Source organism: Capra hircus, chromosome 5 (assembly GCF_001704415.2).
Source record: "Capra hircus breed San Clemente chromosome 5, ASM170441v1, whole genome shotgun sequence".
Classification (NCBI taxonomy): Eukaryota; Metazoa; Chordata; class Mammalia; order Artiodactyla; family Bovidae; genus Capra; species Capra hircus.
This window is the reverse complement of record NC_030812.1, coordinates 40,699,471-40,715,540: the sequence shown is the minus strand read 5'-3', so window position 1 is coordinate 40,715,540 and position 16,070 is coordinate 40,699,471. Positions and strand designations below refer to the sequence as shown.

Below are 16,070 nucleotides of genomic sequence, written 5' to 3'. Positions count from 1 at the left end.
AAAGCTGGCAGTTAAGCAGCTAAAAAAAAGAAACTGAAGTGGTTCTTAATAGAAGATGTACTTGAAGCACTTACTCTCCCTTGTCCTGGTGAGGCAGATCTGTGGGGGTGAGGAATGTACCTTCTCAGATAGAACTGGACATGAAACAACGGACTGGTTTAAATTGGGAAAGGAGTACGTCAAGGCAATATATTGCCACCCTGCTTATTTAACTTATATGCAGAGTACATCCTGTGAAATGCTGGGCTGGATGAAGCACAAACTGGAATCTAGATTGCTGGAAAAAATATGAATAACCTCAGATATGTTGATGACACCACCTTATGGCCAAGAGCCTCTTGATGAAGGTGAAAGAGGAGAGTGAAAAAGCTGTCTTAAAACTCAACATTCAAAAGACAAAGATCATGGAATCCAACCCCATCACTTCATGGCAAATAGATGGGAAAACAATGCAAACAGTGAGAGACTTTTATTTTGGGGGGCTCCCAAATCACTGCAGATGGTGACCGCAGCCATGAAATTTAAAGACACTTGCTCCTTGGAATAAAAGCTATGAACAACCTAGACAGCATATTAAAAAACAGAGACATTAGTTTGCTGACAAAGTGAAAGTGAAGTTGCTCAGTCATGTCCGACTCTTTGCGACCCCATGGATGGTAGCCTACCAGGCTCCATGGTCCATGGGATTTTCCAGGCAAGAATACTGGAGTGGGCTGCCATTTCCTTCTCCAGGGGATCTTCCCAACCCAGGGATCGAACCCGGGTCTCCTGCATTGCAGACAGACGTTTTACAGTCTGAGTCACTAGGGAAGCCCCTAATTTGCTGACAAAGGTCCATCTAATCAAAGCTATGGTTTTTCCAGTAGTCATGTATAGATGTGAGAGCTGGACTATAAAGAAGGCTGAGTGCCGAATAATTGATGTTTTTGAGCCATTGTGTTGGAGAAGACTCTTGTGAGTCCCTTGGACTGCAAGGAGATCCAACCAGTCAATCCTAAAGGAAATCGATCCTGAATATTCGTTGGAAGGACTGATGCTGAAACTGAGGCTCCAATACTATGGCCACATGATAAGAGCCGACTCATTAAAAAAAGACCCCGATGCTAGGAAAGATTGATGGCAGGAGGAGAAGGGGAGGACAGAGGATGAGATGGTTAGATGGCATCACTGACTCAATGGATATGAGTTTGAGCATGCTCTGGGAGATGACGAAGGACAAGGAAGCCTGGTGTGCTGCATTCACGGAGTCACAAAGAGTTGGTCTTGGCGCTGAGCAACTGAACAACAACAGTAGATGGTTCTAGGTAAGATTCTCAGTTGAAAAATATTGATAGGAAAATGAGCCATAAATTAGAAGCACAGTCCTTCTTGTAAATTTCTCCTTTAATTACCGTAACTGACTTCTATGATCTATTCTATCTGGTTGCTGATAGTTAATCAATTTCCTATTTTTGATTCCTGTTGATTTTTCTCTTAGATTTATCTAGAATCTGTTTACCTGTTTATCTTGTGCATCACCACCATAGTCCAGGCAACTATTAATTTCTCTCATAGGCAATTTTAATAATTAGTCTCCTCATATCAATATGTGCCCTTTGTGCCCCAGAGAGAAAGTTGAGAATAGAAAATTTGGTCAAGTCACTACCCTGCTTAAAACTCTTCTTCTTCAAAAGATGGGAAAGACTTCTACTCATCATCATAATCTCATATTTTATTATAGGTTTTATTAATAATAACAATGGCTATATTTATTGGGTGCTTATTATGTGCTGAGAACTGCTTTAGGTGCTTTCTATATATTAACTCATCCTTATATAATCCTATGAGTATGTGCTCCAAAATATTTTTTAAATGCATGCATGCATGAATGAATGAGTGACAATGTGAATGAAAGCCCTAGGGTGAGAGTATCTGCAATTCTACAGCTGTATACTTTAAGAAATATCTGTTTACTGTGAGGGTTTTTTGATAGTGATTTGAATATTCTGAGATCACGTGCTGTGTGCTGTGCTCAGTTGCTTCAGTCATGTCTAACTCTTTGTGACCGGATGGACTGTAGCCTGCCAGGTTCCTCTGTCCATGGGATTCCCCAGGCAAGAATACTGGAGGGTTGCCATGCCCTCCTCCAGGGGATCTTCCTGATCCTGGGATCAAAACCAGGTCTCCTGCATTAGCAGCTAGGTTCTTTATCTCTGAGCCACTGGGGAAGCCCCTACTGAGATCATACTTATAAATAATAAAAAGTCAAAGATTTCAGGGAAGTTATGCAGGAAAGGTTTGAATTCTCAAACTTAGATAGCTCTTATAAGAAAATATGATTATTAGTAATTTGAGAGCATGGAACTAAAAGCCATATTTGGTGTATGCATGTGTATTTTTATATGCTGCTGCTAAGTTGCTTCAGTCGCGTCCAACTCTGTGCAACCCCATAGACAGCAGCCCACCAGGCTCCCCCGTCCCTGGGATTCCCCAGGCAAGAACACTGCAGTGGGTTGCCACCTCCTTCTCCAATGCATGAAAGTGAAAAGTGAAAGGGAAGTCGCTCAGTCATGTCGACTCGTAGGGACCCCATGGACTGCAGCCCACCAGGCTCCTCCATCCATGGGATTTTCCAGACAAGAGTACTGGAGTGGGGTGCCATTGCCTTCTCCGTATTCTTATATAGATAAGTGATTAAGATGATACCCCCAACTGGAGTTATGTTTCCTAAGACTTAGTTGGCAGTCTGTGACTGTACACAATTTTAATTGCAGAAAGTAGATCTGAAGCCTCTTGATGAAAGTGAAAGAGGAGAGTGAAAAAGTTGGCTTAAAGCTCAACATTCAGAAAACGAAGATCATGGCATCTGGTCCCATCACTTCATGGCAAATAGATGGGGAAACAGTAGAAACAGTGTCAGACTTTATGGTTTTTCCTGTGGTCATGTATGGATGTGAGAGTTGGACTGTGAAGAAGGCTGAGCGCCAAAGAATTGATGCTTTTGAACTGCGGTGTTGGAGAAGACTGTTGAGAGTCCCTTGGACTGCAAGGAGATCCAACCAGTCCATTCTGAAGGAGATCAACCCTAGGATGTCTTTGGAAGGAATGATGCTAAAGCTGAAGCTCCAGTACTTTGGCCACCTCATGCGAAGTGTTGACTCACTGGAAAAGACTCTGATGCTGGGAGAGATTGAGGGCAGGAGGAGAAGGGGACAACTGAGGATGAGATGGCTGGATGGCATCACGGACTCGATGGATGTGAGTCTTAATGAACTCCGGGAGATGGTGATGGACAGGGAGGCCTGGCGTGCTGCGATTCATGGGGTTGCAAAGAGTTGGACATGACTGAGCGACTGAACTGAACTGAACTGAACTGAGATCTGAAAGATGTTGTTCAATACATTTGGTTCAGAAAATCTAACCAGGACTTGGAAAGAATATCATCAATTAAAAATTCTAAAAAGCATAAGTTCTTATTAGAAATTATTTAAGGTAGTCAATGTCTTGGGTCCAAAGTCATTAGTGCATCCCAATCTACAATGTTTGTGGTTCTAATCTACCTAGTGATGCCACACAAACACTTTTTGAATTAAAATAAAGAACAACCATTATTCTTGAACCATTCACTTCCATAAATCTTCTCTAGCCTAACAGAGTCGAGTCAGAGGGAATTACATACCCATCACAATAGATTTCTTCAAGTGAAAGTGCTGAGCCGAGCAGTCTAGGCAAAAGTGGTCTCTATTAGGCAAAAGTATATCAATTTCCAAAATGAAGAAAAAGTTACATTCCCACCAATAATACAGTGTTCTTAAGATTAAACCATCTCTCCTTTTAAATCTGTTTTCTTTGCTCAGTTTTCCCATACAGATCATTCCAAGAAGAAAGTATACCACCTATATTTATTTACTGCATGAGAATTACTGATCCTAAAGTCATGCAACATGACAGTTTCATTTTTATCTTCTTTTTAATTTTTTTCCCAGTCTTATTGAGAGGCAATTGGCATAAAGATTTGCATAGTTTAAGGTTTACATTATTTGACTTATATACATCATGAAATGATACCACAATGTTTAATGAACATCCATCATCTCTTATATATATAAAATTAAAGAAACAAATCATTTTTGTGATGAGAACCCAGCATTTCCTCTCTTAATAACTTTCATGTATGTTATATACTGTATTTTTCATATTTATTGTAAAGAAATGAGATATGTGTATAGATACTTTTAACAACAAAATCATTAAGGGGACTGCGGATATATTTTATAAAATCATTCAGACTATACATACATACATACTATAAATACTATCAACTGCTCACAAAACCTATGTTTCTCTAAAAGAAACTATATGAGAAATAATTGCTTTGCATATTCAGTGACTTCTAGAAGACATAGAAAATTTGGTTCTGTTTTTAAAAACGTTATCAGTTTGTGATATGAACAATATTAAGTTGTACACTTCTCTCACTCCACTACAATTTTATCTTAAATTGGTAGGTGAAAAAAATATTTTAGTGTCACCTACCTATATTGATAGGTAGATGATAATAATTTAGATGGATTAGTAGGATTGATAGATTGATGATGACAAATTGCCATGCAATGAACTATAGTACAGCAGCAATAAATATCTTTATTGAAATTTTAAAAGTTGATATCAGGAAAGCTATTTAATTATGTAAATCATTAAAAACCTAGTTATTTCTTTTCTGTATCAGAACTTCATAAAAGTTTTTCATTCATATTCTCTGGCTGAATCTCTGCCTTTAGTTGACCTGACAGTGTATCAATCTTCTTCTCAGTCTAAATTGCTGCATCTAAATCAGACATCAAATCTAAAAAGTATTTTGTTTCTCAAACAATAGTAGTTTTTTAATAATTTGTTAGAGGTTACTGAGCTAAAAACACTGTAATTAAAAAAATATCTTTCAAGAAAAACAAAAGTAGAGCATGCAGAACTCTAGCAATGGCCTACCATCTTTCTAGCAGTTGAGGTCAGATATCCAAAGAAAGTAAAAATCTCTATATACAGAAATAGTCTATGTTAAGGTTAACTTCTTTTAAGACACCTTTACATCTTCCTTAGAACATAAAGACTGTCAAAAAATAGTAAAGTGATAAACATATGCAACATTCATTTCCAAAGGCAAGTGGATATCACAAGTTGCAACCAGAAAGACATAATTACATATGTCTTCCTCACTGTTGTAATAAGAAGGCACCATAAATTCTGTTAAATGAGAAGCTCCAAGAGATCCCAAGTGGAATTTAGTGTACCAATGTAATATTTTAATTTCATATGGGAGTACCTGACTTAATAAATGATTTACCCTTTGATTTGAGACTTACATCTATGTAGTTGAGGCTGAAGGAATACCATTATTTATTTTTAAAGCTATTCGATCCATACATTTTAAAGGGGTTGCTAACCTTTCCAGCCACTAAAATGAAGTAAAAAACTTTGAAACTCTTTGTTGTTTAGTCACTAAGCCATGTCCAACTCCTTTGTGACCCCATGGCCTATAGCCTGCTAGGCTCCCCTACCCATGGGATATCCCAGACAAGAATACTGGATATGGTTGCTATTTCCTTCTTCAGGGGATCTTCCTGACCCAGGGATTGAACCCACGTCTCCTGCATTGTGTTGGCATATTCTTACTGAGGCACCTGAGAAGCCCTAAGAGGGAATCACAACCATGAAGGAATGTGGAACTCTACTGATAATTTTATTAATTGACCTGTTCAGTCATTCAAGTTTTAATTAATTCAATTGTGCATTCTTCAGTGCATCTGTCACCCGATGTATCCGTTCATCCATTTCTCTATCTATTAATCTATCACATAGGGTGTATACTGCTTAACTTAACTTAAACCTGAAGCTGATGATTAAAACACTCTTCCAGCACATTTTCCCACTTTCTATTGCTCTTCAAGAACCCTACTAGTGAGAGGAAAAATTCTTTTCTGCTTCAATGAATGAAGGGATACTTGTGGAACATGGTAAAGATTAACTGATAGAATATCCAAATGATAATAAACTGTATCAGACATGTACATCATGGAAACTGACAGAATATCCAGATAATAAGTGTATCAGATTTGTACATCATGGAAAAGCTTAATTACTGATGAAAGTTCATTTCACTTAGAATGTAGATGTCACTGAGTCATATATGATATAAAATAGCTTCTCAGTATTCCTGCTTAGATTCTGTATCAATATATGCTTCCAATTTCCAGAGAAATATCACCAAAATTGTGTCTAATAACTCACTTTTCCTGAAGCATGTGTTTTCACCATTAAGTCTGGATGCCTAGGAAGCTCCTACTCATCTCTCATATTTTAGGAAAGTTATAAGTAAACAAAGAAGTTACCAACTTAGGTTAAGGAAGGGGACCATTATAAAATCTCACCTGTATCTTGTGCAAGTAGTGTTCTGATCTAAAGGAGATATTGGCTTAAAAGTGATGGGTGGAGAAACCTGGGCTGACAGCAGAAATCCCAAAGCAAGAATAATGAGGGCTACAGTGGTACCTAAAAACAAAAAAAAAACATGTTCTACATCAGAGAAGAGCTGACAACATTCTTTCAAAGCAGACTGGGTTTAGCAAGACATCTCTCTGAAAAAAAAAAAAAAAAACACCTTGATATATCTTCATTGGATTAAAAAAAAAAATCCTCATACATAAGTATTGTCATAAAAACTCACTAGCATGTTCACTGTGAGAAATGACAAGAATGAAATTCAAATCAAATACATTTGTTAGCCAAGCACTGGTAATAACTTTCTAAACAAACACCATTTTGGATTGCTGACAGTCTCAAAAAGAATTAATATAACTAACATTACTGAGTGCCTAACATGTCAGGAAGTACAAAAGGCAATGGATTTATATCAAGTGCTCCGTCCATTACCAAGAAAATTGTTCTAATGTTATTCGATCATGTAGAATCCAAATGGTAGTTGTAGTTCAGTCACTCTGTCTTGTCCGACTCTTTGCGACCCCATGGACTGCAACAACCCAGGCCTCCCTGCCTATTACCAATTCCCTGAGCTTGCTCAAACTCATGTCATCGTCTCAGTGATGCCATTCAACCATCTCATCCTCTGCCGTCCCCTTCTCCTCTTGCCTTCAATCTTTCTCAGCATCGGAGTCTTTTCCAGTGAGTCAGTTCTTTGAATCAGGTGGCCAAAGTATTGGAGCTTCAGCATCAGTACTTCCAATGAATATTCAGTGCTGATTTCCTTTAGAATTGATTGGTTGGATCTCCTTGGATCTCTCTCAAGAGTCTTCTCCAACACCACAGTTAAAAGCATCAGTTCTTTGGTGCTTAGCTTACTTTATGGTCCAACTCTCACATCCATACATAACAACTGGAAAAATCATATCTTTGACTAGATGGATTTTTGTTGGCAAAGTAACGTTGGCAAAGTACGATCCAAATAATAAACTAAAAAGTAACAAACTAAATATTTCAAAAACAGGTGAAAGAGAATTTCTCATAAAAAGGAGTAACATTTTGTAAATACTTAAAAATCCCAGAAATGATATAACACATACATTCAATTCTTTTTCCTGTTGGCATTTGGAAGTGGAATATTTGTCTTTGATTTTAGGGTACAGAATGTGATTTTATACAAAATCACTTTAAAAGATATAACATTTTATATCTATATATATATATATATAATCATGTAAAACCACACACACACACATATATCACTTAAAAAGCTCATTTTTGAGTCCTTTATAGAAATGCTGACAGGAAACAAGAAAGTTTTCAAATTTCTGACTATTGTTCCAGCCATTGTGAGAATAAAAAAAAAGGTCATGGGAAGAAAGAAGAAAATATGGATGCATTTGTTTGTTTAATTTACTAGAATGAGGCAATATGTTTAAAATATGGAACTCAGGGTGGTCATTTATGTAGCAGTAAAGTTTCTATTAGATAAATGAGGAAATTATTTAGGAATGATGAAATGTATTTTTCAAATGGATAAAAGAACAACTTTGGGAAGCAATGTTAAAGTGGAACTGGATTACATAATTGTTGAAGTGTTTGTGTTTAATATAGAGGTGATATGTCAAGTTAGATACTGTGGTTAAGTTCTCACCCTGCTGTTTCTTGACTCCATGATCTTGGACAATGCACATAACCTTTCCAACATTCAATTTTGTCTGCTGTAAAATGAGGCTTAGTTGCAATATTCATCTTGCAGAACTGCAGTGAATTTTAAATATCACAATACATGTGAAAGATTTTTATAAAGCTAAAAGTGTTAATTATTGTACTATAATTATTAAATACAGCAGCAGCAGTGTACTTTCAAAATCTAGAAGAAAGCTGAAAAGGAGGGAGATGGCTTGAAGAAAAGATCAGAAGCCTATTTTACCACACCAGGCTGAAGAGTCATGAATATATAATCTCAGTTCATTTTCCCCTTGTTGGCTTAAAATTCAAAATAGAACTAGAGCTAGTTTGAGGTATTATGTTCTCAAAAAACTACCAATTCCTGAATTGGGAAACAAAAAATAAGTCTATCTCTCAAAAAAAAAAATATTTACTGGGCATGTAAATAAACGTCATCCCTCTCTCCTCAAACAAAGCAAAATAAACCAAGAGTTTTACTGTTAATCTGTCTGTCAAAGAAGCTGGGTCCTAAGTTTTCCAAAATTACCTCCACAGAATATTGTCACGGGACAGGTAAGATTTGCTTCAATCACGAAAAGTTGATATTTTAGGATGCAAAGGAAACATGGCACTCTTCTTTCATAGCACTACTTAAAATAATTGGTCCCTGTGATAAACTGTAAACTCTAAGATAGTATACTTAACACATATTAACATATATTCAATTCTAGTGCCTGGCATAGAGCAGATCTCACAGTACTACAGACTTTTGCAATGCTGGCTATTTTCTAAGAAAATAACAAGTTAAGACTATTCAATTGAGGTCGTGGATTAGAATGGGAGAAATATTCCAGATGAGAGTTCTGCAGTATAGATATTATATCTCTTGGATCCATCTCAAAAAAGTCCAACCAACTTGCAAAATTTGGGGAAAAGGCCATTTGGATACACAAAATTCCTAGTTGAAGGTTTACATTTCCTAAACACAAATCTATTTTGACCTAGTATGGATGGAAATATTTTAAAAGTCAGTGTCATACTTTTATTATTGTCTTCTTTCTCAATCCTGGCTTCCTATTGAAAGTGGAACTGTTTTGAATGTACCTCAACCTCTGAATCAGTCTCTATAAAATGGGGATCAGATAATATGATTTCATAGGTGATTGTGGTAGCCGGCGACAGAGTAAAAACTCTTATCTTATGAGATGATAAATTCCTTAAGGGAAGGGAATGGTGTCTTAAATGACTTAATTTATAGAGTAAATTTTAAAATGGTCACCCGTCCTATCATATGCACAAGTCTCTTTAAGGCTTTAAACTACCTGAACTACCTATTTCCTCTCCCTTAACAAATCACAGCTGCTTTATCAGTGACTCAATGGCATTTCAAGTTGTTATAGTTTTCAATAGTTCTATGATTGTTAATGGATTCAATGATTCATTGAGTTCAATGAAGAAAGGCCTTGTATGAAAGGATCTCCTCCAGTGTAATGGGAGGTTTGGGCACATTCTTTATATAATAAGAAAGGAGTCCCTCCTTAGCCATCTATACTGTTGCATTTTGGAATTCTGATATCATTTTCCTAATAAAAATGTTCTCCGTAGGAGGTAGTATGCTGGATAAATAGAATCCTCAAAAATACCCGATGAAGTAAGTTACCTTAACTATCTGATACAAGGGCCTGTATTATTAGTAAATATTTTTTTAAAAAATTTCCTTACCCAAGACTCAAACAGAACACACTTTTTGTGCTTAAGTATCACCTACACATGCTCCAGACTTCATTTTCAGAGATTCCAATTTAGTAGATTGGGAGTTGGGCCCCCCAAAATTCACAATTTAAAGTACCCTTGGTAATTCTGATGAAGACAACCTGTGAGTGATATTTTAGGGAATATTCCACTACCAAAATATCTGGCAGAAAATAACACAGTGTTTCTGGCTTTCTGATTTATAAGTAATAAAATTACATAGATATAAGCCTTCCTCTATTAAAAGGATCAAGAGGCTGTCATTAAGATGGTAATACAAGAAAGACCAGTTCTCTTGGCAAGCTTTGAAAATATTAAGTCAGAATACCACAAAATGTCCTACATTTAAAATTATTCATAGACTATATATTTTATATTTCTTTGTATAAAGAGTTTCTTTGTCCTGGTCTAGCTAAATACAGTTTGTTTATAGTAATTTTTAAAGAACAAGTACCTATTCAAAAAGTTATTTTGATTTTTTTTTTTACTAAATTTCACCCAATATAAAAAAAATCAATAAAACACAAAATATGGAATAAAAGTGAATGAAAAATTTAAAAATTCCAGGCTAATTTAAGAAATTTTAAATAGAAGAGTGTTCTAATACTAGCATTGGTAGAATATTAAACATATTATGATTTATTTTATTAGATGAAAAATGGTAAAAAAAGTCAAAATAATTTCTTTAAAAATGTTATTATTTCTTTATTTACTTATAAATTTTGATTGGAGTATAGTTGCTTGGCAGCTTCCCTGGTGGCTCAGACGAAAAGAATCTGTCTGCTGATGCAGGAGACATGGGTTAGATCTCTAGGTTGGCAAGATCCCCTGGAGAAGAAAATGGCAAACGAGTCCAGTATTTTTGACTGGGAAATCCCATGCACAGAGGGACCCAGTGGGCTATAATCCATAGGGTCACAAAGAGTTGGACACAACCTAGTGACTAGCTTTACAATACTGTAACATTAGTTTCTGCTGTATAACAAAGTGAATCAGCCATATGAATATATATGTCCCCTCCGTTTTGGATTTCCTTCCCATTTAGGTAGCCACAGAGTGCTGAGTAGAGTTCCCTGTGCTACATTAAAAAAAAAAAAAACAAACAAAAAAACCTAAATAAACAAATTCTTAAAAATATTTTAGGTGCTCAGTCTTTAAAAAGTACTACAAATAAACTGCATTTAGCCAGACCCAAAGAAACTCTTTGTACAAAGAAATCCAAAATATATAACCTATGAATAATTTAAAGGTAGCACATTCTGCAGTGTCCTGACTTTTAATATTTTCAAAGCTGGCTAAGAGAACTGATCTTTCTTGTAATACTACAAATTTAATGACAATCTCTTCATTCGGCAGGAAAGAAAACTGCCTCCTGGTTGCTCATAAAGGCAGTACCTGGAAACTCTTAATCTTTTTCCCCAGATCTCTTTTTTCTTTTTTTCAAGTTCCCTGATGGCTCAGTTGGTAAAGAATCTGCCTGCAATGCAGGAGACCACGGTTTGATTCCTCAGTTGGGAAGATCCCCTGGAGAAGGGAAAAGCTACCCACTCCAATATTCTGTCCTGGAGAATTCCATGGACTGTATAGTCCCTGGAATCGCAGAGTTGGACATGACTGAGCAACTTTCATTTCACTTCACTTTTCTTAATAGTCAGCGACAGGTTCTGGAAATCCCTGGGGAAGAGGACTTACATGGAGGGGTGAAACATGACATCCAGAAGAGGAGTTCAGGAATGCTCCTGGATCATGGTTAAAACAACAAATAATCACTCTTTGGCAGTAACAATACTGTGATAGCAAAATTCTTTGAACGTTTCATTGTCTGGGTCAGGTACTGTTTGAAATGCTATACATGTGTTAATGTGTTCAGACTATACTATAAACCTATGAAGGACTATAATTAATCCCTGTTCATAGATGAGGAAATAGAACCTGTTCAATGTCACAAAATTCAAACCCAGTCTGGCTTTGTATCTATAATGACTCAAACTCCTGTAACACAACAAATAAAGGGACAGAGGGAGCTAGAAAAACTATTTTCCCCATCTCAAAATCAGCATTTTTCTCAAATCTCAAAAGCCAAATCCCAAATTTTAGACCCAAAATTTTATTTAAAAAATAGATCTCTCGAGGCAGCAGTATACTAAGGTCCTGTCAAACAGAAAGTGTGCCCACTAAAACATTTTTAAAGCAGCTATTACCACTTCTTAGAGTTTATCTGAACCTCAGGAGTAAGCAGAACCAATTTTCAACCCACTGCAGGAATCTGTCTTTAGCACATCACTGCCTGATGGCCGTCTATCCTTTTGTTGAGAGCTTACTATCCTAATGAGGCAGCTCATTTGTTGTTGCATAGGTCTGATTATTATATTTTTCTCATATTAAGTAAAAAAAGCTATGTCCTCATCTATTTGGTGTCTCTGTAGTCTTTTTCTCCAGGCATGGACAATTGTGGTTCCTTGAATAGGTTGTAAATGTATGGCTTTTAACCTTCTCTTGTCCCTCACTTTTCCTCACTTACCCTCCTGTTTCCCTGTATACACTGGCTGTTGCAATTACCTTTGCCTTTTAATCAATGTTCCCCCTGCCTTCCCCTCAGTTCTGATACTGTAGTTCAACTTACATTATTCAGCTCAAAGCTTTCACTCAAGGCAAAAACAGAAGGTGGATGCATTCTACTCTTCTTTCTGGAGTTAAGGGTGAGAGGGAGTATGTATTCTTGATAACTGAGTATGAAACCCTAAATGCATTTCCTCATCAAAATTTGGGACAAGTGACTTGAAGCAGTTCTATTGGATGAATGCTTTAGTTATATTTAGTTAAAATAAAATTTAATTAATGCTGGCCTAGAAGATTTATATTTTAATAGAAAAATATATTCTTACTCTAAATAAACTTACAAAGAAATAATTAGAAGATAGCTAATTGATAAGTAGAAATCTGCCTGTATATTTGAAAAAGATTAGAAAATTCATTGATACAAACATGTGAAGAAAGTGTCAGAGAAGGTTATCATTCTGAAAAAGTCTATCTAATGAAAAAGCCCCTGCATTATAGAAATAATAAATAAAACGGGCAAATTTAAAGACAAAAGATACTTTAAAGTGAGAAGGGTTTTTCTTATTAAGTTATCACAGAAAACATACCAAATCAATCAGAATTTACTGTAGGATTTAGGCCTTGTTCAAACACGGAAAGAGTCTGTCCCAACTTTGTGAAGAAATTATATGGTTCCAATGTTCCACTGTTGAAGAACTTTGAAAAAAAAAAGCTCCAAATTTATTTCCATATTCAGTTCAGTTCAGTTCAGTTCAGTTGCTCAGTCGTGTCCAACTCCTTGCAACCCCATGAATCACAGTACGGCAGGCCTCCCTGTCCATCACCAATTCCCGGAGTTCACTCAGACTCACGTCCATCGAATCAGTGATGCCATCCAGCCATCTCATCCTCAGTCGTCCCCTTCTCCTCCTGCCCCCAATCCCTCCCAGCATCAGAGTCTTCTCCAATGAGTCAACTCTTCGCATGAGGTGGCCAAAGTACTGCAGTTTCAGCTTTAGCATCATTCCTTCCAAAGAAATCCCAGGGCTGATCTCCTTCAGAATGGACTGGTTGGATCTCCTTGCAGTCCAAGGGACTCTCAAGAGTCTTCTTCAATACCACAGTTCAAAAACATCAATTCTTCAGCGCTCAGCCTTCTTTACAGTCCAACTCTCACATCCATACATGACCACAGGAAAAACCATAGCCTTGACTAGACAGACCTTAGTTGGCAAAGTAATGTCTCTGCTTTTCAATATGCTATCTAGGTTGGTCATAACTTTCCTTCCAAGGAGCAAGCGTCTGTTAATTTCATAGCTGCAGTCACCATCTGCAGTGATTTTGGAGCCCCCAAAAATAAAGTCTGACACTGTTTCCCCATCTATTTCCCATGAAGTGATGGGACTGGATGCCATGATCTTCATTTTCTGAATGTTGAGCTTTAAGCCAATCTTTTAACACTCTGCTCTTTCACTTTCATCAGGAGGCTTTTTAGTTCCTCTTCACTGTCTGTCATAAGGGTGGTATCATCTACATATCTGAGGTTATTGATATTTCTCCCGGCAATCTTGATTCCAGCTTGTATTTCTTCCAGTGCAGCGTTTCTCATGATGTACTCTGCATAGAAGTTAAATAAGCAGGGTGACACTATACAGCCTTGACGTACTCCTTTTCCTATTTGGAACCAGTCTGTTGTCCATGTCTAGTTCTAACTGTTGCTTCTTGACCTGCATACAGATTTCTCAAGAGGCAGGTCAGGTGGTGTGGTATTCCCATCTCTTTCAGAATTTTCCACAGTTTATTGTGATCCACACAGTCAAAGGCTTTGGCATAGTCAATAAAGCAGAAATAGATGTTTTTTCTGGAGCTCTCTTGCTTTTTCCATGATCCAGCAGATGTTGGCAATTTGACCTTTGGTTTCTCTGCCTTTTCTAAAACCAGCTTGAACATCTGGAAATTTACGGTTCATGTATTGCTGAAGCCTGGCTTGGAGAATTTTGAGCATTACTTTAGTAGCATGTGAGATAAGTGCAATTGAACATTCTTTGGCATTGCCTTTCTTTGAGACTGGAATGAAAACTGACCTTTTCCAGTCCTGTGGCCACTGCTGAGTTTTCCAAATTTGGTGGCATATTGAGTGCAGCCCTTTCACCGCATCATACTTAAAAATAAAATATATGTTAGAACTTTGCTTTTCATTTTGTACCTTTGAGTAAAGCTTTAAATAACAGCAAAATGCTACCCACAGTAGGCTCTAATTGTTACGACAATTCTAATTTCTAGTTACATATCATAATAAGTTTTTATTAAAACATTTTTTTCAGAAAAACTCTATTCAGTTCAGTTCAGTCGCTCAGTTGTGTCCGACTCTTTGTGACTCCATGGACTGCAGCATGCCAGGCTTTCTTGTCTTTCACCAACTCCTGCACCCTACTCAAACTCACGTCCATTGAGTCAGTGATGTCATCCAACCATCTTATCCTCTGTCATTCCCTTCTCCCACCCTCAATCTTTCCCACTATCAGGCTCTTTTCAATGAGTTATTTCTTTGCATCAGATGGCCAAAGTATTGGAATTTCAGCTTCAGCATCAGTCCTTCCAATGAATATTCAGGACTGATTTCCTTTAGGATGGACTGGATCTCCTTGCTGTCCAAGGGACTCTCAAGAGTCTTCTCTAACATCACAGTTCAAAAACATCAATTTTTTGGTGCTCAGCTTTCTTTATAGTCTAACTGTCACATCCACACGTGACTACTACCACCCATCTAGCTTTGACTAGATGGACCTTTGTTGGCAAAGTAATGTCTCTGCTTTTTAACATGCTGTTATGTTGGTTGTATCTTTTCTTCCAAGGAGCAAGCATCTTTTAATATCATGGCTGCTGTCACCATCTGCAGTGATTTTGGAGCCCCCAAAAATAAAGTCTGTCACTGTTTCCATTGTTTCTCCATCTATGTGCCATGAAGTGATGGGACCAGAGGCCATGATCTTAGTTTTCTGAATGTTAAGTTTTAAGCCAACTTTTTCACTCTCCTCTTTCACTCTCAACCAAGAGGCTCTTTAGTTATTCTTTGCTTTCTGCAGTAAGTGTCATGTTGTCTGCATATCTGGGATTATTGATATTTCTCCTGGCAATCTTGATTCCAGCTTGTGCTTTATCCAGCCTGGCATTTCGCATGATGTACTCTGCATACAAGTTAAATAAGCAGGATGACCATATACAGACTTGACATACTCCTTTCCGGATTTGGAACCAGTCTGTTGTTCCATGTCCAGTTCAAACTATTGCTTCCTGACCTCTATTAAAACTCTATTATATGAATAGAAAAACTCTATTATATGGCTACAAAAATTATATTAGAAGTGGTAATGGTATTATATTTTAAAAGATTAATTTGTCATCATTAGAGAAGTTTATAACTGAATTCTTCAATACCTACCTGCTAAACTACCAAATGTAAGTTTCCTGCGGCCCACTTTCTCAACAAGCCAGACACCCACAAGTGTGAAAATGAAATTTGTGAAGGCTGTAATGGAAGCCAGCCATATTGCAAGTCTATCATCTTCGACACCAGACATCTGCAGAATGGTTGCACTGTAATACCTGTGAGGCAAGAATAAAACAGTTGTTGCTGTTAGTCATTCAGAGAAACA

The 16,070-nt window shown here is 37.0% G+C and overlaps 1 protein-coding gene across 1 annotated transcript in view; it reads right to left on the bottom strand.

The window, feature by feature from the left end:
• The window catches only part of SLC2A13 (solute carrier family 2 member 13), a 504,156-nt gene that overhangs the window by 166,124 nt on the left and 321,962 nt on the right, over positions 1 to 16,070 (bottom strand). Inside the window, exons 5-6 of the mRNA XM_018047921.1 lie at positions 15,857 to 16,020; positions 6,405 to 6,525 (exon numbers count right to left, since the gene is read on the bottom strand). Coding sequence (XP_017903410.1) covers positions 6,405 to 6,525; positions 15,857 to 16,020 — 285 coding nt within the window. The remainder of the gene's footprint in view (positions 1 to 6,404; positions 6,526 to 15,856; positions 16,021 to 16,070) is intronic.